Below are 25,699 nucleotides of genomic sequence, written 5' to 3' on the forward strand. Positions count from 1 at the left end.
CCAATAGCCAAGGGTTGTTTAACTAAAACACTGAAGACGTTGCTCTCATCCCTATGTCTGCAGTTTCACTGAGTCACACAGGTGTAAACCAGAGCAATAAACCAGAAGGGCACTGGGTGCCCATTGGGGCTGTGCAGGACATCCAACAGGATGGGCACGGAGCCTGGAGCTGCTGCAGCCCTCCACCTCCCTCTCTGGGGAGACCATCCTCTTTCAAGGTGCGGCTCAGGATAGCCTCTCCTTACTGTTTATTTGTGTAGCTTTAACAGAATATAGACATATATCCTGAGCCAAAGTCAATAGGAGCCTTCCTTCCTCTCGACTTCAGTCTGGTTTGCCCTGCAACCATGTTGCAGGGAGTATGTTTGGCCCCAAAATATTTACAGTTCTAAACCATAGTGAGGTCAGAGGGTACACAAATATATTTTAAATTAAGAGGAAAAGAAAAACAAAAACAAGCAAACAAACAAAACCCAAAACAGGTTTATGTGTACTTGTGCACAGGAAAGAGGCTAAAATTTAATAAAACACATTGCTTCAGAAGCAAAGGTTAAAGAAATCAGAACAGTTTCACTAAATGTTGGATTATCTAATGGACTAATAGTAATTAGCTAGCTAAGATTATGCCTGGATTGTAATCAGAGCTGTGAATCCAGTAGATATGAACATAAGTAATTTTAAAGTAATTTTAAGCTGACTAGCTCGGATATCACAAGGTGCTTGAAAAACACATCCAGGACCACCAGCGAACACTGTGGTGCCTGGTCCATATGCCTCTGACCTGCTGCTGCTCTGGTCTGAGCTGTGCTCAACCCAGCCAAGGAAAGGGAGCTCAGGCACGACTGTGAGCTGTAATTGACCAGTGAAGGTGTCCAGAGCTGGACAAACACTTCCACAGCCACAGGCAAGAATTTTCCCCAGAGGATTTGTTATAGACAACTACATGACACAGAGGGCCTAATTTCCATAGTTTATATGTGTGATTCCTTTACATGCTGCCTCTTTTCTCTCTTCTTTTTTTTTTAATGAAAGCCAAACAAAAACATAAAACCTCACCAAACTTCTGTAATTTATTCACATATTTTGGTCTTTTTAACTTTATTCTGCTGCTCACTCCATGTTACTGAGTCCTAATGAATGATGCAGGTGTGGTTGCACCCAGTTTTCCTCAACAAACAAGAAAATTTTGTTAGCTTGTACAACTTTTGGTGAGCAGCTGTGAGCCCTGTGCATAACTGAGTTTGAGTGGAACCCATTGGTACAGGCTGGTGACTGGGGCAGGTGTCTTTGGGAAAGCAGGTGGGGCTCATTAGGAATTTAAACAGTCTGTCAAAGTCTGTCACCATTGGCTGGCATTTGAATTAGGCAGTAAATTCACATTAACGAGAAAGAAGAGTTATGTAGTTTTTATTCCCCCTCCATCTTGCAGGAGCTATGGGGAATACAATGAGCATCTCAGAGGAAGTGGAAGAAGACAGTACCTGCACAGTAAAGAGCTATCAGGTAAGCAAGAGCTACCCACTTTAGTCTCTCCTAGCTATTGCAATACTGCAATTGTCAAATCTTGTCATATGCCCAGTCCTAAGAACTGTATTATTTGGTATTTCAGGCTCTGTCTGAATCTCCTGACAATATTAAAAATGGATCTGTTTCATTTGTCCAGACTTATCCTCCTGTGATGAATGATGAAGGTATGTGCTGGGAAAGGGTGGTGTATTTGCACTTCTTTTGCCCCCAGACAGGAGGAAAGAGAGGTTTATACTGGAGCAATGATAAATATTGGTGCATGGTCTTAAATTAAAAGATGAGTTTGTGTTTCAGCTCTTGTGAATCAGTACATAGAATTTTTCAAAAGTTTGAAAATTTAAAGGTAACAAAGAGTAAAATAGGAAAATATTTCTAAAGTCCTCCACAAGCTGTTTGTTTAGTTGTTCTAAGAATTTGCTTCTGCATTTGGTCCACAAAAAGCGGTTTTATAGACTGAGGCTTTTGCTTAGTGTGAAGTGTTATGGGGCAGGAGTGGTTTGGCACTAGTCCCCTTTGTGTTGCTGCATAAACCTCAGGGTGTCCGTGGCAAACTGCTTGGGCTCTGGTGGAAATGGTGCCTCTGATGAGCCTTGGAGGGATCAGTGCTGCCAGGAACACAACTGGGGACTCTTGAAAGGGGCATAATGCAGCAAGGGCACCAATGCAAAGGTCAGTGGCCTCTTGGTGAGGTTCTGTATTGTGATGAGAGGTTGCTTTACAGACTGGAATGAGAGCAGTTCATGTGTTAGAAAGGAGAGCAATTTAATTTCAATTAAATACTTTAAATACTGTCGTGGCATCCCTGCTGCTAGCAGGGAGTCACCAGGTGTTGTCCTGCTTGTAATTTAGAAAAAGGGATTGGCTGGGAGAAGTACCATAAGGTGGTAGGGTTTATACCTGCAGTGATGTTGTTTTAACAATTTCCTCTGGACCAGAGGTTTTGCAGTGAAATGTCACTTCTGATCCTGAGTTGGGTCTTGGTGGTATCTTTCACATATAAAAACCTACCTTGCTCTTATTTTAGAGGTAGTAGTCTTTTTCTTCAAGACAGCAAAGTGTGTCTAATCTGCAGAGAGATCTTTGTAAACAAAATTTAACTGTGTCAACTGCCTGTGTTTGAATTCTAGAGAATTTAGGGTATAGCGCAGTAATTTACAGAGCTGGATAAGCGACAGCTGGGAATGCAGAGTGGCTGACAACATTATTACCAGAAGGCTAGTCTTGTTCACCAGAATTTATTCAAACTGTGTCATGAGACTGATGCTGTAACCCTGATCACCTCTCTCCTGTAACTGTTATAGGATTTATTAGACATTACTCAGCTACTGCCAAGGCAACAAGATCAAGGGGGGTGGGAGGGTGAGGCAAGGACTTGTTTCTCTTTCTGTACACTAATGAAATACAATTGAGATGCCCCTATTATGTATGAGCTGTGGGTGTTTGTGCAGAAGGTGAGGAGTTGGTGGGGTAAGGGTGGTGTGGCAGCAGGACAGCAACTGGGTTTTCGAGCCTTCGCACCAGTGTCAGGCCAGAGCCTGGGCTCCCCAGGAAAAGGTGCTGCCCCCAGCTCAGCCCCACTTTCAGTGCTGACATCTGGAAAATCTGGTACAAACTACATGGCCTCAGCATTAAAAATTTAGCTCCACATAGTTTTGAAAAGTTATCTCCACATATTCATGGGCAATTGCTCTCATCCACAGACATGTGTGTCTCTTCATCACCTTTCAGCACCTCATTAATTTCTCCTTCCACCTCTTGTTGGCTTTGCAGCCTTTTTGAGCAGCATTGCTTCAGTTCACATCTCTGCAGATCCAGCCACGCTAATTTTACCAGTGTTTTCCTTGCATTGGACTTCTTTCTGTTTTCAAAATACAATAAAACCTAACAATTCTCTCCAACCTCTGTAAGGAAACAAAATATTATTTTATTATTCATTGTTAAGAGAACCCTCTCAGGCTGTTAGATCCAGTTGAAAAATCTAAGTTTAGACAAAAGTAATCAGACTGGTATGACAATATGCAGATGGTACTGATTACATTTCAGAATCTCTGTTCCATGGCTAATTTCCTAGTGCCATCTAGCTATAGTAAGACAGTTTAAACAATTGCCTACTAGAAAATAAAAGTCTGTAGCTGTGTGTTTCTGCAGGGGTAAACCAGCAGAGTTCTGGGAAGTAAATAAAAGCCAGATGATTTACACTGTCTGAAGATCTAGAAAATAAGTATATACATTTTACTTTTAATACATAAAATTAAACATATGGCATTGTTTTACTTAAATGGATTACCTAATTAATGTAATTACAAAATCAGTTTAAGTAGTGAGTTGAAAAATTGAAGTGTCCTGTGCTGATATTTCTTGTGGTTTAACTCTATTAATGTTTAAAAAGCAGTTAAAATCATTAACTATTTAGATGCCACTGAAATATCACTGATTTGTGTAATGTAACAAGGTCTTGGTGAAATAAAAGTGCAAGTGCTGTTTGGAGATAAAGCTATTCCTATAGAAAATGTAGTTGATAGTATTTCTAAAATGAAATAATGCAAGAAATAGTACTGTAATCTATTTTATGGTCATAAAGTGAGCACTTCTGGAGAAGATAAAAGAGCTGCAAAAAAAGGCAAGTGAAGCAAGAGGATTTTATTAATAGTGTTCGATGTGTGTTTGTGGTCTTTGTCTTGTTAGTTTGCATTTCTCTGATTGCTAGTGATCTGACCATGTGCTGTGCATTAAATGGGAGAGTTGATAAATGAGTCTATGAAATCTATATCTGCTAATATAATGAAAAAAAGAATCCAGAGAGTTAACTTAATACAACCAGAGGAAGTAATGTTATTTGGAAGAACCCAATCACCATCTGCTTCACATCTGGCTGAGCAGATTGGTGACTGCTTCCCTGCATTTGCTGCTTCTGCTCAACCAGGCTGACAGATGTGGGGCCATGGGGCTGCCCGCCATGGGCTTGCCTTTCCTGCTCCTGTTGGTGAACAGGGCTGCAGGCATTGCCTGAGTCCCAACAGCCACCTTCTCCCCCTGTAGTGCCATTTAAATGGTAGCAGTATCCTCATAGCACTTCATGACATGTTGCTCTGCAAGCAAAAGAGTAGCAAATGTGATCCTGACTTCTTAATGTTTTCTGTTTGCCTTCTTCAGCTTTAAGTAATATAAGTACTTGGTGGACAACAGGTAAAGGGAAGAAGGCCAGAGTTAATATGTCTGAGATTTGCACTACATAGAGCAGAAATGTATCAGGAGGACAAAATGGTAAAAATTTTGTCTGTATTTGGGTGGTAATTACATGTAGATTAAAACAATGACCTGCTCATAAAAAGAGAGATTACACAAGGAAGGAAAGTTCAGTTAAGATGCAACTCCTTTGTTCCAGAGGATAAATCTGATTCAGCAGATTCTGCTATTAGCCAGTATCTAACAAATGGGTGTACTGCAATAACCGTGCACCAGTAAGCTGTGAAGCACAATGCACTTCAGTTATTTATTTTTTTTTTTAAAGAACAATCATTACTATTCTTGCTGCTAGCTTCTCTTGCCCTATTTCCATTAATTTCAGTAAAACTGTTAGGTAAATAACAATGGAACAATTTAATGAAACAAAATTATTCCTAGAGCTTAAATGTATTGTCAACTTTATTTCCATGGAATAACGAAGGAAGATTGTAAAAGAATGTTAGTATCTTTTTTCTGTTCTTTATGAAAAGGAGAAAATAGTTGATTTTTTTGAATGATCTAATGATTCACTCAGTTTAGTCTTGTCATAACAGTTTTTGGGGATCTCTCACACAAACATGAGGTATACTTGGAGATCTGAAAATTCTACATCTACTGTAGCATTACGATACTCAGTTCTAAATAACAGAAAGAAAAAATAACCTACACAATATTTATAAAAATGTATCAGAAATTTAAATTAGAAAATTCACTCTTTGTTGCTAGGTATTTAGAATTTTAAGCCTAGTATTTGCTGCAGTAATTCATTCAGGATTATTATAATCCGTTCTGCTGGTCCACACTGATGGACTTCTTGGTGCCAAATGCTTCCTTGTAGCCCTTCATGGTTCCTTCATGGCCTTTAAAACCTATTGTTTCCATGATTGTCTGAACTCCAGGGAGCAAGATAATGCTGTGGTACTATAATTACATTACTAAGGGTAATATCTGTTTGTAACTGGCTTGTACTCAAAATAGTCAAAGACACTAAAACTATATTTGTAGTTAATGGCTTGCTCAGTTCAGTTTAAAAAAAAACCAACTTTTTTTTTTTTGCTGTTTTCAAAAGGAACAACATAAGGAAACATTTTCTCCTAGCATTTATTTTATGAGATGTTCCATGGTAGTGGCCTACAAGAGATGTCTATGCTGAAGACCTTGCCAATTCAAGTTGTTCCTCATTCAACAGCTGAAAATTATTTGTGTTATGAAAGAGTCAGTAGGATAAATGGTAGGAAGGGAGAAGCTGCCAATGTAAGACATCACAGGATGTTATTTTATATGTTCCCTACATGTAAGTATTAGCCTGTGAGAGTGCATGTAACTGCTGAGATGAGATCAGACTAGCAGCCAAAGGCTAAAGAAAAGGAGCATGTTTTAAGAAAGCATCTGAAGGATTTAACTTGGGCAAACTGAGCATCAAAAATAGATGCCTACATAGTATGTGGCTTAGGCTGTTGCCAGCAATAAAAAGAGCAAACTAAGCTTTGGGGAAAATAGGGTTATAGTGGAGGGGGAGGGAAGGGAAAGCAATCTGGAAGTGCTGGACAGAATTGGTTTCAGTCCCACTTGAGGGAGTTTGGCTGCCATCTGTTCTGTGCACCAGGCTGAAGTCTGGTTGTATTGCCACTGATCAGCAAAAGCAAATCAGCTGACAAAAGCTCAGGCAGTACTTTTGTTTCTGTGGGGCTGGTGGCGCTGAACTTCCTTTCACATTGGTCACATCCTCAGGATTTCTGCCCTTGTCTGCCATTCCCTGTGGTTGAGGGCAGAAATCCTGCTCCCAGACACAAGTGAAGGAGGTGCTTTGCTGCATCACACTACACTGATGCTTTCTGAGCTCTGCTGCCTGCCCACACATGAGATCACATAATGAACAGAAATAATTCCATACCTACATGGTCAGTTTAGCAGTTCACATGGTCCGCTTAAAGCCTATGCTCACCTTAAGGCTTTGTCTGTTTTAATCTTTTCTTTCCTGGCTTTGTGCATTAAAACCTAAGCACTTGCTTTTTTAAATTCAGTGGTAATTCTGCAGATATGGTCCCCTTCTGTGGCAGCAAACATAGTGCTGTTCTTTGTCCTCAGCCTATGGAAGTGCTTAATGCTAAAGTCAAGGATAAAAAAGGAAGGGAGAAAAGGTCCACCAGCAGTTACTGCTGAGCAGGGAAATGGTATTGATGTAACTATAACACTGCACTAACATTACTTGTCTCTGTGCAGTTTTTCTTAAGTCCAGGAAAAAATGTGGATCTAATCTAGCAAATTTCAGAAAAAACATCCTATTTTGAGTGTGTTCTTAGAGAAGAGGGACTTTGTGCAGCTGTAGTACTGCCTTTTTTTACATATCCTGAAGTGAAGGGAAAGGAATGACAGATCTTCTGTAGTGTGACTGTCTTTTCTTAAATACTTGAAAGGACAATGCCTGTGTAGTAGCAGTATGAAATGTAATCTCACAGCAGTGCTGTGAATTATATATTGATTTTAGTTTCAGAGCAGTTATTAATCTCATTCAGATGGAGCACCTTTCATCTACTTGCAGACCTGGCCTAGGATTTGGGAGGTTTTGTTTCCATTCCTAATTCTGCCTCTGGATTGTAGTTTTGGAAATAATGGAATTATTTTCTCTTTAAAAACAAAAATACCATGTTTGTTCAGCTCTGGTTTATAGCTGTCTATATGAATGAATGCAACAAATGGTGTAGTTTTATTAACTGGTTTCTGACAGAGAAATGGGACATTGGGAACCTCATGGGGGTACAGAGACTCAGAGTGCTCCAAAATAAATATGATTGAGAAAGGAGCAAGCAGTTGTGAGTCGTTGAGTTTCCTGCCATATGGGGTTCCAGTCCAAGTGCCAGTGAACTCTCTGGGAGACAGACTAAGGTTTAATTGGGTAATTCAGAGAAGTCAGTTGGAAGGAGATATCTGTGAAGATGCTCTCAACTCTTGCGGATATCATTGTGCATTTACAGGCAATTGTAAGGACTCTGAATAAAAATTAAACCTTATGTGGAAACAAAGACTATTAACAATTAAATTTGTTGAGAGGTTGAACAAAGTTGTTAAAACTGCAAAATTTTAATCCGAATACTGCAATTTCAGAACCTTTCTCCTCAGTTTGCTGTGGTTCTGGCATGAGTCACACTCTTCTGTTCAGCCCAACACAGCAGTGTCTCCTCTGGTGGTGGGATCTGCTTTGCCTGGGGTCTGAGCAGACTTTCCCTGAAACGGTTTGAACTGTTTTGACACAAGAGACAGGCTGCAGAGCCCATGCCAGTGATGTTTTCCAGGTCTTTCATTCCTTCCATGATAATTAGAGATAAAAGGAGCTTGATAGGTTCACGAGCTACTTCTTGTTTTGTTGGTTTTCCCAATGATGAGCTTGTTTTTCTATTTTAATACTAAAGACAGTTTTCCCATGTTTCATTTTTTATCTGTACCAAAAGCAGAAGTTCAGCATCTATTACAATTATTTTCCAATGGATATTGTTTCTGCTTTCTTTAGATGGGAAAGCCATTGCTTTTTCTTTCTTCCCAAGTTTCCAACTATAATTAGAAGTTCAATTTCATTTCACACAGTACTATGGGAGGCTTAGGAAACTATAACTGCTACTTAGTGGCCCTGACTGAATAGCTGGCTGAGTAGTTATTTCTACCTTCTCTTTGCATGTCAGTATGTTGAAATAGGTGCTCATGAAATATTGCAGAAGAATATTACTGGCAAAGGATTCTTGCCAGTGAGAGTTATTTTTGTACATGAATAGTTACAGAGGATCCAGGGAAAGAAATTTGCTCTATTAGAGTGCACACAAAGAAGTGAAAATTTATTTACCTGGACAGAACAGGTTGTACTGGAGCGCTCTGTCCCTTCTGCGTGCTTGCATATGACCAAAACACAATAAGAAAAGTTAGAAAAGCAAAGGTTAGAAAAATGTTAGAAGTAGAGAAGTTAAGAGCCAGCTCCCTGGCCATGGTTGTGAATCCTGTCACCGCAGCCCTTACTGTGCCAGCTGCTGCCTCCACTGTTGGCAACGATTTTGGTAAAGTCACTTGAGATGCACGCTGGCGTGCCGGCACGCTCCAGGACTTCTTGGGTTTATGGACAAAGCCTGGGGTGTGAAGCAGGGGTGCAGTGAGGACTCTTGGTCATTGAGTTAAGGATTGGGAAGGGGATGTCACAGCTGGGTGCTGGGGCTCTGTTCACCTCCTGCTTCTGCCCAGGGACACGGCCAGGATCCCTGGGCACTGCTGCAGGAGGAGAGTACCAAAGGGATATGGACATGTGTTACACCGTGCCTGCTGATGCTTGCATGTTTTTATGCAAAGTCCTTGAGGAGGTGGAAAGTTGGAGTAATTCAGCTGTGAAAAGCTAAGGGGTAGATTTGAAAGCTGTGGTCTAAAAATGTTCTGTTTTCCTTGTCCTAAAAAGGAATTTTACAAAATGAAACTGAACACTGAAGATCTGTACTGTGGAAGATGGGTGTTTTATGTTTTGTTGGTATCTGGGGTTTTATTTCTGTTCAAGTAAAATGTGAAGGGCATAATATTGACTAGACTATTACAATTATAATTTGAAATAATATCAATTTTACACTGAAACTGACAATTTTAAAATACTAATTTAGCGAGTCAATTTGAGGCTGTCAGTATTTCTCAGGTATAATTAAGTAGATCTAAATTTATCCTTGAAATCTGTGACGATGATTGACAGGGAAATCATATTCTAGTCAAAGTAGGGAAGAGAAGCTGAAGCTGAGGGGAAGCTGCAAGGTTTACCTCTCAACAAGCCTCCTCTTGTTTACTGGGGTTTCACACCACATAATCTGTGATTCAGTCTCCCATCCGCAAAACATATAAGAAATATATTTTTTCTTTCGTCTCTTGTTTCTTTTGTCTTCTGCAAAGGAGGAGCCTTCTTCTCCTATCTGCATACACAATATTGGGGATATTCACCTCAGATGTACTATCAAAGTGCTGTTGTAATACAAAATAATAAAAAATACTTCTAAGATGAAAGATTTTTTTTCACATCTGAAGTGTGGTGGCCATGTGTGTACACAAGGGGGAACTATTTCTGAGAATTTTGAGGAGGGGGAATGTGATTAAGAGCCATATTTTTTTGTGGGTAAAAAAAAAAATCAAAAGCGTAAAGAAACCTGGCTCAGGTGTGATTTATGAGTATTCAAATCAGGCTTAAACTGACCTACAGACAATGGAGGAGAAGTGCAATTAGAAACTGCACTATGGAGAGTAAGCAGCAAGGCAAGGAACAGCACTGGAAAAATGAAACAAGTTACGACTGCGAAGCCCTGTGGGGAGCTTGGCCAGCCAGGAAATGAAATCAGTCCTTGCAGCTTCCATTCTTTTTTCCTATTTAGCTTTGACAGAGGAAAGTGTAATAAGCTACTATATTAACTTTGTCACAAATGTTATTGGGGTTTTTTTGCATATCACTTCTTTAATTTTAATTGGAAAGTAAAATATCCTCAGCATATCTGCTGGGCCAAGGTAGTCAAATCCTGGGCCATTGTCTGATTGGCAGATGAGAGGGGGCTGTGGGGAATATAAAATTTCCACCAGATTCAATGAGAAATGACAGGAAAGAAAATCAGAGTGGCAGCTCATATTTAGCATGGGAAGACAACGGTGTCTCTAAACAAGCCGCACTGTGCGTGGTCCTCCCTGAGTCTCCAAGTTTCATAATTAGTTTATTAAAGAGAGAGGCCACCATGATTAATAGCACAATCAGTATAACTTCTTTGCTGTGCTGGATAATTACTGTTTTATGCTTCTGTTTGTAGTGGATGCAAAGGCAAGTGTTGCACGGGATAATGTGGCTGTTTCTTCCCTGAAGACAATGGAGCCGAGCCCCGTTCCCAACGCGGGCGGGCAGAGTCTTGGGAGCGCTGCCAGCAGAGCACTGCCATCTGCTAAATCCCGCTCTGTCTTCACATTTTCATGGTCTGTACCAGGGCGTACTGAAGATCCAGCTACGGATTCATCAGTTGGATCAGCAAAACTTGATGTCAGCTTGGAGGCGCCCGGAGTGAACAAAGCCCCAAGTGACAGCGTGGAGGTTCCCGCGGCAGCTGTGCAGGAGGAAGAGGCGCATAAAAACCTGACCCGGGCCCCTGCAGAAGCATCACTTTGCGACATCGATCTCGCAGCACCGGTGACACCTGAGGGAGAGGATGTGTCTGTCTCGAAGCCAAAACATGTAACCTTCTTTGACAGGATCTTCAAGCTGGAGAAGGGAAAGGAAAGGAGTAAAACGCAAATTGATACCCAGGGGGAAAGGCAGGCTTCAGACCTTCCCAACGGGCACATCACAGCAAAGGAGGCCGCTGGATTACAGAGCACAGCAAACAGTGTCCTACGGGGGAAGGCAAGTTGCTTGAATAGGAATATCCATTTCTCTCTTAGTGAAACCTCTTAGGATTATTAATAGTGCAGGACAACTTGATGTCATGAGGGCTGTGTGAGTGAATTGGTGTTGGTCTTAAAATTATTGCAGGTAACCCTCTGCGTGGGTGGCTGAGCAGAGCTATGAAAGGAGAACCTATGGCGGGGTGGTAACAGCTCCGAGCTCTGCTTCCTGACTAAATGCTGGCATCTGCTCTAGAGTTTAAGTAAACTTCTGTTTTTCTGAAAGGTGTGGGCAAGATAGCTGTGTTCATTCTCCAGTTGTCAGCATGATGAACAACAGCCAGCTATGAACGAAAGTAAGAATACCTGAAAGTAAATTTTTTTCTTGTGCTTTAGGAGCTTGGACTTTGATGCTGGATGGTTTAAAAAAATTCTTTACCATCTTTTGAGACATTCTTAAAATAGACACTCATCTTGAGCAAAAGCTGCTTGTTGCGTACCCTACATAGCAGAATAAGGACTATTATTCAGTAGCAATATTTGCACTTTTAGTTACTGCGACTTTTTTTTGATCAAGGACGTTTTGTTCTTTGGAACTGATTTTACAGGATGAGATTGTGATGTAAGAAATTAACTTATCTGAGATTGTGTTGTAAGAAATTATCTGAGAGCATACTAACCAAAGAAAGGAGCCAAACACAGATGTGAGTTCAGATTTTACACTTCCTACAAAGTTTGATACCAGCAAATATAGCATAAGATTAATTTCCAGGTGATTAACTACTGAAAAAGTCCATCTCCTGGATGGGGAGAAGTGGCATAACTCTTACTGGTTTCCCTGGAGAGGTGCCATTGCACACTAATTGGTGATCTAGCTCAAATCCTGTCCAAGGTCAGGAACAGGAGGGAGAAACCAGCTTCATACCCCCCTCATCAGAATCTATGTGTAAATGCCATTTTAGTAGTAACTGACTTTATTGGCCTAGTTCAGGCTTACAAATTATACACCTGTATGATTCTTTGAATTCTTTGAATAGCATTGAACAGTTCACCAGGTGCTCGCTGCTTGCACTGACAGCATTGCAGGTTGTCTCCAAAAGTCTCTTCAGTTTCTGTTGTTCTACCTTGTCTTCTCTATCTTATTGTCTCCTCAAAACTGAAGATGACATTTGGTGTATAAACTTATAAATTGCAATATTTCCCTCAAGATTGATTCATTTGTAAGACTAAACAGTTGCATTTTTACCATTGCCCTTCAAAAGCAGCGCCCATCACTACCATTTCAGACAGCTATATATGTGCGTTTAAAGAATCCATAGTCTCAACCTAGCAGAATATCAAGTTCACTACATAATCAGAATGGGGTGAATAATTCAGAATGAATAATCTATTTAGTGCATACTGGCACTTCTCTTTGTAGCTTAAGACTGAAGCTTTTCAACACTGTAAACTCCTGCAGATATTTTTGACTCATACACATAAAGAATAAATTTTGCCTGTGGCTCGCAGGAATTGTTACTTTTACAATCCAATACAGAATCAATAATTTCCTGTTTTGCTGTGATTGCAAACTAACGTGTGAAAGGTCACAGTTCATGCTGTTGAGGCAGTACAGTGTGAAATTCTTTCTGTAATGAAATAACAGCTTGAAGTAGCTTTAATCAGACGTCTGAGTTAAACATTTGCTGGTAGCAAACAGTCAGGTTGGGAAAGCTCTAGTAAGTGTCTGTAATAGGCAACCATCAGGGGATGGGACAAGATAATTTATACCTTATTCTGCCAGCTCAAGCAGATACTAGAAGCACGGTTCAAGCAGATGAAGGGGTTTTATATCAGTAACACCTAGCTTTCTAATTAATTTTGAATTCTGTTCACCTTATACCTATCCACATCCCCACTGACGGGGAATAACCTGTGAATCTCCAGCTCCCATCAAAGGGAGGTTATGTTTGGGGGATGTGTCTGTGTTCGCAGGATCCTAGCCCACAAGACAGCTTTTTGGCACCTGGGGTCTTGCTTGAGGACAGATCTCCTGTTTACCAGAAGTGCCTGTACCTCTTTTACACATGTGCCTAAAGCTTCACTACTGAAAATCTTTGAGGACTCACAAAATTGGGGTTCAAGTTGCTCAGTGTAAATGACAGTGGCAGAACTGTATCACAGGGGAGAGTGAAATTTTAACCTTATCTTTGAATTTCCAGACTGTAACTCTTGTCTTTTATTTCTCAAATATGAAAAAAAGAATGTATGTTCAGGGCAGAGAGGATTTAAGGATCTTTTCTGGGAAAAAAGAGTCCAATAAACACTTCTGATAAGTTGCCAAACTTACTTTAACTCCATTTCTGAAACAAAGGCTGTGGCTCTGCCTTGAAGCGCAGTTGCCCTCTGTTCCCTCTGAAGTTCCTAGTTCTCATGAAGGATGAGAGAATGACCAAGTCTAATTTAATTGCTCTTACTGTAGTAACTACAAACTGTGACCAAATAACTGTACTAAAAATCCAGATATTGCTGCCAATAGGGTTTTTTTCTTTTTTTTGGTGGGTTATGACTTGCAGTATCTGTAAAAGCTAAAAGCAAAGCAAAGTTTCCCTGAACTGAGTGCCAACACAAAACAAACAGCATTGCTGGTAAGTAAGAGAGAGGCTCCACAGTTGTAGCTTAAGAGCTGCACAAACATTCTGTGTTTGGTGAACCACTCTTTATTTTTGTGGTCTACAAAACTACATTCAGAACACAGCATAATTAAAACAAGGACAGAATTCATGAATTCATGAAGCATTTACTATGTAAGCCAAAGAAAAGATAAATTATATGCCTGAAATGTTTCTCTGAGCCATGATTCATACAAACAAAAGTGCTGGCAGGAATGAATTCTTTTGATATATTTTTCTAATGAGTGAACTGAAACTACAGTTGAAGTATTTAAGGTGTTTATTACCCCCAAATTTGGCTCCCTAAAGAAACGAATTGAACATTTACACAGTATCTGTTAACTTCTAATACTGACTTTCTTCTGTTACTTCTGGAGTTTTCTTTCATTATTATCTGCCTCTGGGGCTTTGCGCAGCATATTATACAGTGAGGTGCTGCGGAGTTTTTTGTGGTTATTGGAATATGGCTCTGAAAATGTGATATTGTAGGACTCCACATTATCTCTCCCTGATTTATATGCTGATGGCCTGAGTCTGTGCTCCTTCCTGCAACAGAATTCCCATGAAAGTACAAGATGGATCACAGCTTCTATCAAAGCCCAGATCTGAGCTGTATCTTGGAAGCTAATGACAGCCTTGGCTCAGAAATCCTGGAGCAGGGCTCCTTGTGCAGTCATGGGTCATCACAGGGGCCATTAGTGCTCTGCAAGTCAGGGTTCAGGGATTTTTGGACAGTGTCATGCCTCAAGGTCTGCAATCGCTTCCACATCTGCTGGGCAAAGCATGGCTGTAGCAGGGAGATGCCCTGGCAGAGCCAGTGCTGGTGGTACCTGTCACCTCCCCAGCTCTCCCAGGGGGTGTCTGCTGCTCACAGCAGCTGTTTGCTGCAGTTTTTGGCAAAAAGATCCCTTTCTCCTAAGTGAGGTACAACCCAACACCAGAACTCAGGCTTGTCTGTGTAAAAACAAAGTTTGCTTATTTTTGTTTGATAACATCAAGGAATGAAGAGTTCAATAGCATCAAGCACTTCAGTTGTGAAGCAGGTTTTGTTTAGCAACGTGCCTCCTGCTCCTTTAGTCTCTTGCCTCATGCCTTTGTTGACCCTTCAGTATCTGAAATGGAGCCAGTGCTTTTCACGTGACCAGAGCTCTTTAGATGGCATTCCGGGAAGCGGGGCTGTGAAGCTGGCGTGGCCATGCATGTTCTGCATGGGACATATTGTTCTTGGAGCCATTCTGGCCCAAAACTGGCAGCTGGAGAAAGTGGTGTGTTAGACCCTTGTAAGAAACTTCTAAATAGCCTGTTGAAGCACTCTGAACTACTGTGCTGTGTTTCTTCCTGGGTAAACTTGGAAAATGGTGGGTGGAGAATTAGAAGTCTGTTCTTGCAAGCAAAACCTTGTGTGTTAACTCCTTAAATGCTGCATGGAGACTGGCTGTGCTCATCTTTCCTGATGCCAAATTAGCCCTCTGAAGCTTTAATCCATTTATGCTTCTTTAGTCTTCTACTTCATTTAGAGACCTACAGAATTATCTGTCCTCTGCAAATCCTATACAAATATTGTTTTTAAACCTCCTGATATAGGGAAAGGTTCTCAAGAGTATAGTTTAAAATTTTCTTAGTAAAAATGGCACTGAACAAGTATGTCTAATTGGCAAGTTAGGGGAAAAAAAACCTTGGTGTCACTTAGACCTCCAGGCAGTGAGAGGCAGTGATTCAAAGATGCTTTTTACTGGAGACACCTAGACAAGTTCATCTGTTTTATTTCTTGTCCTATTTTCTTCTCTGGAGTAATCTGGGTATCTGGTATCCTAGCTGCTGCTTCCTAAGTGACCAGATCTGTACAGCTGTCTAAATAGTAGGGGGTAACAACTTTTGCTAAAGAAATATGGCACTGCTATGATTATCCATTCGATAATGTCTCAAATCCTCTACCGAAGTTGAGGCCACCATCATGCTAGGCACAATTTACTTTAATAATTGACAGATCCAGTCCTGCACTTTTATAATGTAGACAGATAGACAAAGGGGAGGAGGTTTACAGGTAGCAGACTTGGATATTACTAGCCAGATATAGTGCTGTTTAAATATTTAAAAATGAAATGCTTGAATGGGATGTGAGGACTTTTCTCAGGCTGCTCTCTCATGCACAAGGTTTGCGTTGGCTTTACCTGTACAGGCTGAAGTGGCCAGAATGGCAGGCAAATTCAGAGTAAAGGGGTGCCAAGTTCTTCAAAACTGGTCTAAGAGGAGGGGTTTTTAAAAGCAGACCCTTGGTTAGGTGTCTAAACAGAAACTGATTAACTTAAGTCTATTATATACTTGTGAGCATTTGAGCACTGGAAAACTATTTCTGGGCTCTGGGAACTGTAATTCCAGGAAGAGGAGGCAGCCCCATCTGGCTCCAAATAATTACTTTGGGTTGTTGCTCTTTTAATCTGTACCCTGCTTTTGTTTGCTAGATAAAAATTATTTCTGGAATTGCAGAATACAGAGTATCGGAAGCAATCTTTGTACAGTACAATCACACACTGAGCTGTCAGAGGCCAAAATCTCAGTGTTTGTTCCTATTCACAAGTTCAGCCTTGAAAAGAGAAAAGCAGTGTTGTTTGGGATGCCGTGTGCAACTTTACTTGTGTTTGTTACACTTGGTAGCTGAGAACAATGTTCCTCCAACCAATGGCAAATGCTGAATTTATTAGAAAAGAGGGGAAAGAGATGTATAAATGCTCGATTGTTCTGAATACGTAGGCTGGAGAAGTATGGATGGAATTAGGGTTGTGACTCTCAGAGCAACATAATGCAAGTCCCAAACGTTACTTTTGCATTCCACTGGAAATTAAGTGAGCTAGGACTGAGGAAACTCTGCCCCCCCCGCCTTTATTTTTTTTAGGAGATAGATGACTGCAACCGAACAGACCTACGGCAGGATTTGGCAGGTGTCAACGGTCTCACTGCTGAGCAACCTGAAAAGGCAGAGGTAAAGCAAGACAACCCCCAACCAGCTGCTGCAGCAGACAACTCCATCATGAGTTTCCTTAAAACACTGGTAAGCTTTTGCCTTTCCTTTTCATCTCTAGGCTATGCTTTAAATTGCTTATAGAAATCCCACATGGACACGTTGAACTAAATGTCACATGTTCACTGTCATGGGCACTGAGAAGTAATGAAGCCAAACAGATTCCTTGGAGAATTACTTGAGAGTGAGAGATGTGTAGGTACCACGTAGTTACGATCAAACGACGATGACTTACTCTGGAAACTTCCTCTTCTACACAGATACTTGTAGACCTGGAGATACTTAGCCATCTTAAATGTTTTCTGCATGTTGAAACTTTTTGTAAAAAGCTCTAGAAGTTCATCTTTATGGATTGATTTGATGCATAAGCTTGAGTAATATATCTTTGGTCCAGATACTTTTCATTTTAGCTGTTGACTTTAAATTGTTCTCAAGAAACATTTGTATTATAAACTTTCCCATATGGGGGACGGGGGGAGCAATATTAGTACTTTCCCACTTGTGCCAGAAAATACTGCTAGTTTCAAACAGATGAGGTTTCAGATCTTTTGAAAGACTGAGTTGGGTGTGACTTTTTTTTTTTCCTCTCAAATATTTTTAAGGTCTCCCCAAGCAAAGCTGAAGCCAAAAGTGATTCTGAAGACAAGGTAGGCAGATTCCTTATTCTGTCACTGATCACTAGATGGTTTTGACAGAGGTATTTATTCTTGGTTGTGCTTTTTCCCCAATTGATATGATAGCTTGAAGTAATTAAAAATATTTTCCCTTTGCATAAATCTGAAATTAAGATAAGCATAAACAATGTAATTCATCATGTAATATGTTACAAACAAGAGCTGAACTGTAGCATTTTCTGCAAGGTTGGTGAAGACTTGGTAACACTTTTGGCTGCTACTCTGACTTGTCCTTGGTCTAAACCTACAGGTCCCTGCAGTAAAATCCTCTTGAATCCACAGAAAACTCTATTTGCTCCTGGAGCTGTGCAAAGCTTCTGTTTTTTCACTGCCGGTTGTGTATATGCATGTCTCCTTCATCTCTTCACACCTGCTGGAGCTGCCATGTCCTGCTGGGGCGGACACACGAGGTCCCCCCACCTGTGGTGGCTCCATGGCTGGATGGGCAGAGCCATGGGCAGGAGCCTGCAGTGCACCCACAGCTACTGCTGGGTCCCCCCTGAGAGTGCGAGAGGTTGGAGGAGGATGAGCTTCCCACTGAGATCACGAATCCAAAGGAGATCCCAACATTTTGTCTCTGGGACTCTTCCCCATCATGGGCTGTGCTGCAGGCAGGGCTGATGGGCTGCTCCTCTGCAGCAGCTGGATCCTCAGCAAACTGCTCAGGGAAACTCCTGGAGCTGCTCTGGGCAGGACTGGGACCTGCTGGCAGAGCTGTCCTTACCAAACTGCTCAGGATTTGCCCCTTTACATGCAGAGATGAGGTTCAGGTTTTTTAAGTGGGGTGGACTGAGTTCATCACACCGAAATCCACACTGGCTGGGAGGTACAGGACCAGCCAGAAACACTCCTCAGGGTGCCTTGCTTTCCTCTTTGCAAATAATTTGTTCTGGGCAAGAACAAATTTCCACTGGCAAGAGGAAACTTCTTTTTAGCAGCCATGAGGTGCGAAACTTGTTTTTAGCATCCATGAGCAGCTGATGGTCCTTTATATGTGAATTCAGATAAACCTCAATATTACAGATTTCATTTGTTGTTACAGGTATTGAAAATAATCTGATTGAACCAATCTGTTTACCAAACTTGAAAAATAAACAAACAAAAACCTGTAAACACCTAAACTATAAAAACTTTAAGTTGAAAACATAATGTTCTGACATGAAAAAAGGAAGGTGTTTAAAGACTTCTCCTTTCCCCTTCTTTCCTGCTAAGTTAGTGCCAAGGCAGTTTCAACAGAAGCAGAAGTGAGACAATCTGTATTAAGCTGCCTTCTATCTTTTGGTGTTTGTAGCCTACAGGCATATCACTGACTGTGTAACTGGGAACTGCCAGATTAAATGTCCTTACACATTGTTATGAATATAATAACTGAAGTTTTTCTTGCATTACCTGTGATAAAATTTAATTAACACATAAAGAAGAAAACCCTAACAAAAGGAAATAGTCTTTCCAGGCAGCTATTAGATAACAAAAATCACTCTTGCCATCAACATTCTTGTTTTCATCCCATTTTTTTTAATTCCTTTTCTCCCACTCAATTCTTATATAGCCTGACACTAAAATGGTGAAGTCTTTCCAGAAAGCTTGGTGAGCGCAGAGGGGATACACATCACTTCCTGATTTATAGCTCAATAATTCAGAGCTAAGGCCTTCCAAGATATCCAGAAAAGGTCATTATCAAATTGCACTGTTTCAGTGAGACTTGTAGCTCTTTCAGCAACTTCAGAAAAATGCAGTTGTTCAGTCCTGTTTGCATACCTGACTTTATCAAAGCCACCCGTGGACTTCTATAGCAGGTGACTGTTGGTGCGGGCGTGCTGTAGTTTGGAAACAAATATGCTGTTTGGGTTTGGTTTGCTATCACGCCTGTGAGGGTAAACAAATCCAGCTGACTAGCAGGATATGCAAACTCATTATACAGAGGTTAAATGGGAGTTGTTTTGTACAAAGAATTATTTTTTCTTCACCAGTGTTTTCCTGATACAAAGAATGACGGTTTCACTATATTAAAGGAAAAATATGTCAAGGTTAATTTGTCAACTGCCATATAGTATAATGAAATAATGATTATTTCCCCGCCCCCCAAGGAATAAGTTCTCTTAATGGTAAATATGTGCTCTTAAGTGAGGCTTCACGCTTGGTGCAGTCTGAGCCTCTCCTGAGTGCCATGGGGCTTTTGCATGTACAAGGGACCACTGTGCCTCTGAGCCCTGATGGTGCTTTCATTTTGGCTGCTCCTGCACAGCCTTTGCAGGGAGGAACCGAGTTTTACTAGACAAGGTCTGGTACATTCCCAGTGTCTCCCATGGCTAAGAGGACGGGCAAGCTTCCTCATCAATCCGAGGAAGAGTTGTGGCCCGTTCCAGCTTTGCAAAGTGCAACAGCACGCTCCCTACGGCTGAAATGCAGAGCTGTGCGACATCAGAGAAGCTGAATGATGTTTTTATAGCAATATGCGATGCCTGTCGCTTTCATCAGCTGGCTAAAGGCATGTATGCCTTCAGCAGCCTGGGCACACCCTTAATGAGTGTCACTTCATCCATGTAAACACAAGAGTTTAACGAGTTGAGTCATACTTCCTTGGATGAAGCGATCCTTTGCAAGTTTATGCTGTCCAAGATGGCATTCGGATCTGATCTGCCCCAGACCTATCTGACCCCTCTGTAGCAGATCTTGACTTGGTCTCACATCGCTGTATGTTTGGGGATAATGGGAGTGGCTCAGAGCACTGGGGGGAAAAATGGCCAGTTTTGATGTGAGTGGCCACAGCCGCCTCATGGTACCAAGCACTTTGTAGGACAGGCATAATTGCAGAGAAAGAAACAGTTTTGAGACCAAGATCTCAACTTCACATGCTCATATGTGTTATGTGCTGCACTTTGGACCTTTCCTCCTGCCCTATTAGTGGTGGTCAACCACAGTGCTTGATATATCACATTGTAAATACTGTAGGCTGAGTGTGTCTTTGGGTTTTGTTTAGGTCTCTTCATGTTTTTGCAGTTCTTGGAAATTTTTTTTCACTCATTTTGAAGCTTTTCACTAAGTTGGAAGCTTTTATCTTTGCCTTGTTCAAATGTAAAAGAAAACAGACTGAAGCTTGTAAAGGGACAAGCTAATTACCCAGAGGGCGAACACTTGAGTCATTAATTTTCATTGAAATATAACTTTAAAAATTAGTATTTCTTCACTATATATTGGCCTGATTTTTAATTAAATCAGGAAGTAAATTGCCTAAGGGAAATCAGAATGAAGTGCACTATACTAGCAAGTAGTAAATAAAATACTACATACTCATTTATACTAGGTAATCAAAGGCATCTTACTGCTTTAAAACCTGGCATGGAGAAGAATGCTGCCCCATGGCACTTGTGATTAGTCACAGCCCAGACTCTTGTGTTAACTTGTTTGTATGCTGAAGCTCAGTTAAGCAACCTTGGAAACTTGTGGTTTTGTGTCCCACTCCTTTTTCCTTATTGAAAAGATTAAAATAGTGAGGAAGGAAGGAAAAAACCCTATTGTTCATAACAGGGACACTTAAGCTTTCTCCTCCACTGCTAAATCCAAAGGATTGTGTTGAAGCTTGGAAGGATTGAGGGGGGACAGCAGCAGCAACTGGAAGAGTGAAGTTTTGAGGAGGTACTTGCATTAGGATTAAAAAGATATTTTTGAAGTGTTATGAAATGTTAAATAGAACATTTCAACAAATGTTACTCAAGTTTTTCCAAGACTTGTAGAAAAGTAATCTGTTTGAATAGACCCACCTCTACTCTATGCAGGGTAACTTCATCTGCATTGAGCTGCTAGTCTGTGACCACTGTTTTAGAAACAGCCTGCTACCACTTTTTTTCCCTTACAGACATCTATCAGTGTTTCTGTATTTTATAGACCTTTGTAGTGGATTTTTCAATGTGCTGCCTAGTTTTTTAGATATTCAGTCTCTAACATCAGTGAGCAATGATTCCCAAAACAATGGAATTAAAAGGAAGCAGTATTTTCTGATTCAGTACTTCTAGTATCAGTCTATCATTACTATTTTTCTGATATTTCCACTTCTAATTTTATGAACTTGAAATATTTTATGTAGCATATATAATGAATATTCATACTGTCCTTTTCCTAAACAATACATTATGCAAAACATTTTAAAGTCCCTATAATAGTGAATAAAAAGGATGAAGATATTTTCAAAGATTTGTATATCCACCTATTTTAAATTATAAATCCCAAATTTAGTTGGTTATGCATTCACTTGAAAATAGAAGTCTCACTTTAATGAAGAATTTGGGGGGCAAATTGAGGTTTAATTCTGAGTTAACTGGATTGCCCTACCTTTTATATTCATTTCACTCCTCATGTGAAAGTCTAAGGAGAACTGAGTGCTTAGAAGAAATCATAAAAAAGGGCAAAAAGGAAATGTTTGTTTCTAATACTACGTATATGAGTGTTTGAATGATTTTCATGAACCAAATGAGAGGTTTGCAAAAAGAACTCAACTTCAAATGCTGTTGTACAAAAGGGATCGAAAGCTGAAAAAGGCCATGGTGGGCAACCTGCTCCGAAGACAGCGGCAGAATCCCAAACTAAAGGAGCCAAGAAAAAGAAGGCAGAGAGCCCCAAGCTAGGACACAGCACATTTAGTAAACTCTTTAGGCACAAGGTCTGTATGAAACTCTCACAAGAGCAGAACCCTGAGCAGTCACAGATGGCTCCTGTCACAGAGCGAAGTTATTGAATTGGTAACTGAAACCAGCACCTGGCCAGCGGTGCTGTGCACTCACAGCTACCGGTGCGAGCACTTCTGTGCCGTGCATCATGAAAACCACCTTCACTCATGTTTCTCTTGTACCATCTGTGAATTCAGGATTCTGAAACAAATCCTCTAACCTTCCCTGCTATGTGCTTCCCAGTTACACTTACTAACGCTGCCTGAACTTCCCTGGCCGCTTACAATAAAATAAAAGGTACTGACAAACAATGAATTATGCAGATATGAACAGCGCCTGCAGTTGTAGGATAGGTTTAAGACCTCAGTCCAGCTACAATTCTGGCTTTATGATCCACATTGCCTTAACGTGCGCTGTCATGTGGTTAAAATTGGTGACTTGGAGAATAGGGGCAGCTGATACGGCACAGAGAAAGCTGGAACAAGGAATTTCCATCAGGAATCATTACTTTTCACTGAAAACAAGAAGAGTAATTGTTGATTTAATTTTAAATTTAGTTTGGATGCAAAAAGTTTGGGTTTCAAGGATACTTTAAAATTATTCAAAATGCAAACTTTTCAATGCAAGTGCTTGTTTCAGAGAACATTAACTTTTATCTTAAAAAAACAACAACAAAAAAAACCACCCCACACTGAAAACTTTTAATCAGCTTTGGTCTCAAGTTCCATAATTTGGGCATTTCTGCATTCTCTGAAGACGACAATCTGCCATGATGTCCTGTGGCAGGGAAGCAGAGAATTGTAGCTTTTTAGCCCAAAGAATGCAGAAGCAGAGACCCTTCCACTGGGGGAGGAAAGTAATAAATATGCTCACTCAACACCCACATGGAATTTCTGGTGAGTAGGGGGCTTTATAATCAAGGGCATAAGGCAAAGAGAGTTTTTAAGATATTTTTCAAAACAAAACTGTTCTTTCCACGTCTCATTTTTGAGATAAAAATGTTCTCTGCATATTACTGAAGGAATAATAACCTTCCCAATGGTTTTAAGTCTACTGTTCTTGCCAAAAACTTAGTTCTAAGATCTCATCTTGTATATACTACATTGATAGCTAATAGCTTTGCTGTTAAATACAATTAAAATATTAATTGTTCATAACTAACTAGGGCTTCCTGGTAAAAAAACCTCCCTGGCTAGCATTTTTTAAAGTGCTAAGCCTCTTCTATAGTAGTTCAAAATCTTGCACTGAGTTGTTGGGAACGATGATTGGTTTTCATTAGGCTATTTGATAGAATTTTAAAGACTTCTGGTCTGGAATGAAAGCAGTTATCTTGAAGGAATGCAACAGCACTAAATTTTTACACCAATAAAATCTGTCTCATAAAATGCCATTACTTTTTTAATAGTTCTTTCTTGTTTCTAAGTTTATTTTCACAGCTTTCTTTCCACATACAAAATACAGAAGCAATAAGTGGGGTATCATTTATGACATATTATAAAATAGAGGAGTTGCAGTAAAATAGTGCCAACACTTTGCTTGTAAGTCTGAATGAAAGTGGAAATTCAAATCAGAGCAGTGATGTGACCAGAAAGCCCTGAAGTTATCACCTCTAATTTAAAAAAAAAGAAAAAGTTGTTCTGTATCTTTTAATTTGAAATGACTTAGCATGATCCAACTAGATGATAGGTAATTAACTCCTTTATTTGAAATTACCATTTTAATATATATAGCCATATTTAATTTTAAGCACTTCACTCTCTCCTTTTAAAGTTCTGTCTTTGCAAGTCGTCCAAAATGCACTTCTCAGTACCTTAGTTAAGAAAGGATTTACTGTTAGGTTAACGAACGTTGTTTTTCAGTGTCCTGTGTTGCATAAATACTAACTTTAAAGCAACTTGTGAATGTTGTTTTCAAACAGCAGTGTGCATCCTAATATAAATCCATAACATAAGCTGATGAAATGCGATTTGGCCTCAAAAGACTGAGTTGGGATGCTATTTGGCAGCTGGGTCCCTGTCAGTTCTTTTATTCCCACCCACGCATATTTGCCTCGCATTACATGCCGGTTTTGCAGTATAACTGTACTCATTTATGGAGTTTTGACCTGGAAGGGTTAATCACTTATTTTCAGCATTAGTACTGAAGCCAGCTTGTGACATTACACTACTCTATACCATTTGCTCTGGATCTTGTTCATTAGAGCTAACCACAGAAAGAAGCTCTTGGCTCCTGCAAAACACCTCTCTCCTATTCTTCCAAGAAATCTGCACAGCGTGTGACAGGCTGCCCAGACTCAGGGGTGCTGGGCTCCTGTTTGAGTTTGTGGCTTGCTGCTCCTCTTTTTCTACAGCTCAGATATTCATCTTCTGCATAAGCTATGCTGGTCAATAGATACTGATCTAGATCACTGGCCAGAAAGAAGGTTAACAAACTGGATCCCCCCTGGCTTCATGTATTTTGATGAAAACAAGAGACCCATCACTGTGAATGATTTTTTTTCAATTTTTTTTTTTTTTTACCAAATTGCTCCTAATGCACAAAAATGTGAGTGGATGGACTAAAGCAACCTCCAGCACCTGCATAGCTTCTCTTTGTAGAGCTGCAGCTCCTGCTTCTAAGTTACAAAGCCACTGCCGTTCTGTGCCCTTCATTTCCAGGCAGTCACCTGCCTATGTTTTGTATCCCAAAAAGACAAAGCCTCCTGCTTTGGAGGTGGTGTTAGCATGTCCTTGACTGGTGTGTGGTTCCCTCAGTGGAAAAGACCCAGCTCTGGCTTGTACCTGTGCACTGAAAGTTGCACATGTAGACCCAGTTCAAAAAACATCTCTGCTAATATCTTAAAACCCTGTGTAATGTTTTACCTGGAGAAACTGGGAGAGCATAGGTAAATACACATTTTTAAAGAATAAGTTGAGGACTGAAAGCGCAGTAGCATGAACACAAAGCAGTTCAAAGAAGACTGCACCGCTGCTGCAGGTAGAGGGATGTGAGCTGGCAGCCCCTTCAGGCAGCCTCGTCTCTGCCAGAGATCAGTTTCCATGGTTGCAGGAGCCAAGACTTTCACAAACATTCACTAAAAATAAAATAATTTGTGACACAGACAATTCCTGAACTGTGTAACTGTGAGCGCTGACATTGCCAGAGACAGACTTGTCTTTGTGTTTTGTTTCCCTTCAGGCTGCAAAAGAGACCCAACAGACAACTAATACCAAAGTGAGTAGGATGATTCAAGTTATCTGTATGAATAATGCAGTCAAAGGGTAATTATTTTCGCTGTTGTTTTCAGTCTCACAGACACTGTTTTAATTTCTTAATCAATTAATCATCTCTGTTATGAAGGGTGGGTTGCGCTATGTAATTTGCTTCCTCTGTTCAAGACATTCCTTCATTTGAAAGGATGCGGGATACAGCTCCCGAGCTGCACCTGGTTCTGGCTGTGTCCTGTGCAGTGGTGCTCCAAAGCACGCTGACCTCTTGGACCAGCTGAGGCCTGAACATGCTGCAAGCATCTTGTCCTTTGCACCTTTCCAATAGCTTCTATGTTCATATTTCTTTCTAGAGTGCTGAACC

At 40.5% G+C, this 25,699-nt stretch overlaps 1 protein-coding gene across 1 annotated transcript in view; it reads left to right on the plus strand.

Annotated features, from left to right (window-relative positions):
- Positions 1-1,434: 1,434 nt before the first annotated feature.
- BCAS1 (breast carcinoma amplified sequence 1) overlaps positions 1,435-25,699 on the plus strand; it is a 47,291-nt gene continuing 23,026 nt past the window's right edge. Inside the window, exons 1-7 of the mRNA XM_010180203.1 lie at positions 1,435-1,503; positions 1,610-1,691; positions 10,728-11,140; positions 16,666-16,821; positions 17,394-17,438; positions 21,982-22,122; positions 25,307-25,367. Coding sequence (XP_010178505.1) covers positions 1,435-1,503; positions 1,610-1,691; positions 10,728-11,140; positions 16,666-16,821; positions 17,394-17,438; positions 21,982-22,122; positions 25,307-25,367 — 967 coding nt within the window. The remainder of the gene's footprint in view (positions 1,504-1,609; positions 1,692-10,727; positions 11,141-16,665; positions 16,822-17,393; positions 17,439-21,981; positions 22,123-25,306; positions 25,368-25,699) is intronic.

This window comes from Mesitornis unicolor, unplaced genomic scaffold (assembly GCF_000695765.1).
Source record: "Mesitornis unicolor isolate BGI_N332 unplaced genomic scaffold, ASM69576v1 scaffold37712, whole genome shotgun sequence".
Lineage (NCBI taxonomy): Eukaryota > Metazoa > Chordata > Aves > Mesitornithiformes > Mesitornithidae > Mesitornis > Mesitornis unicolor.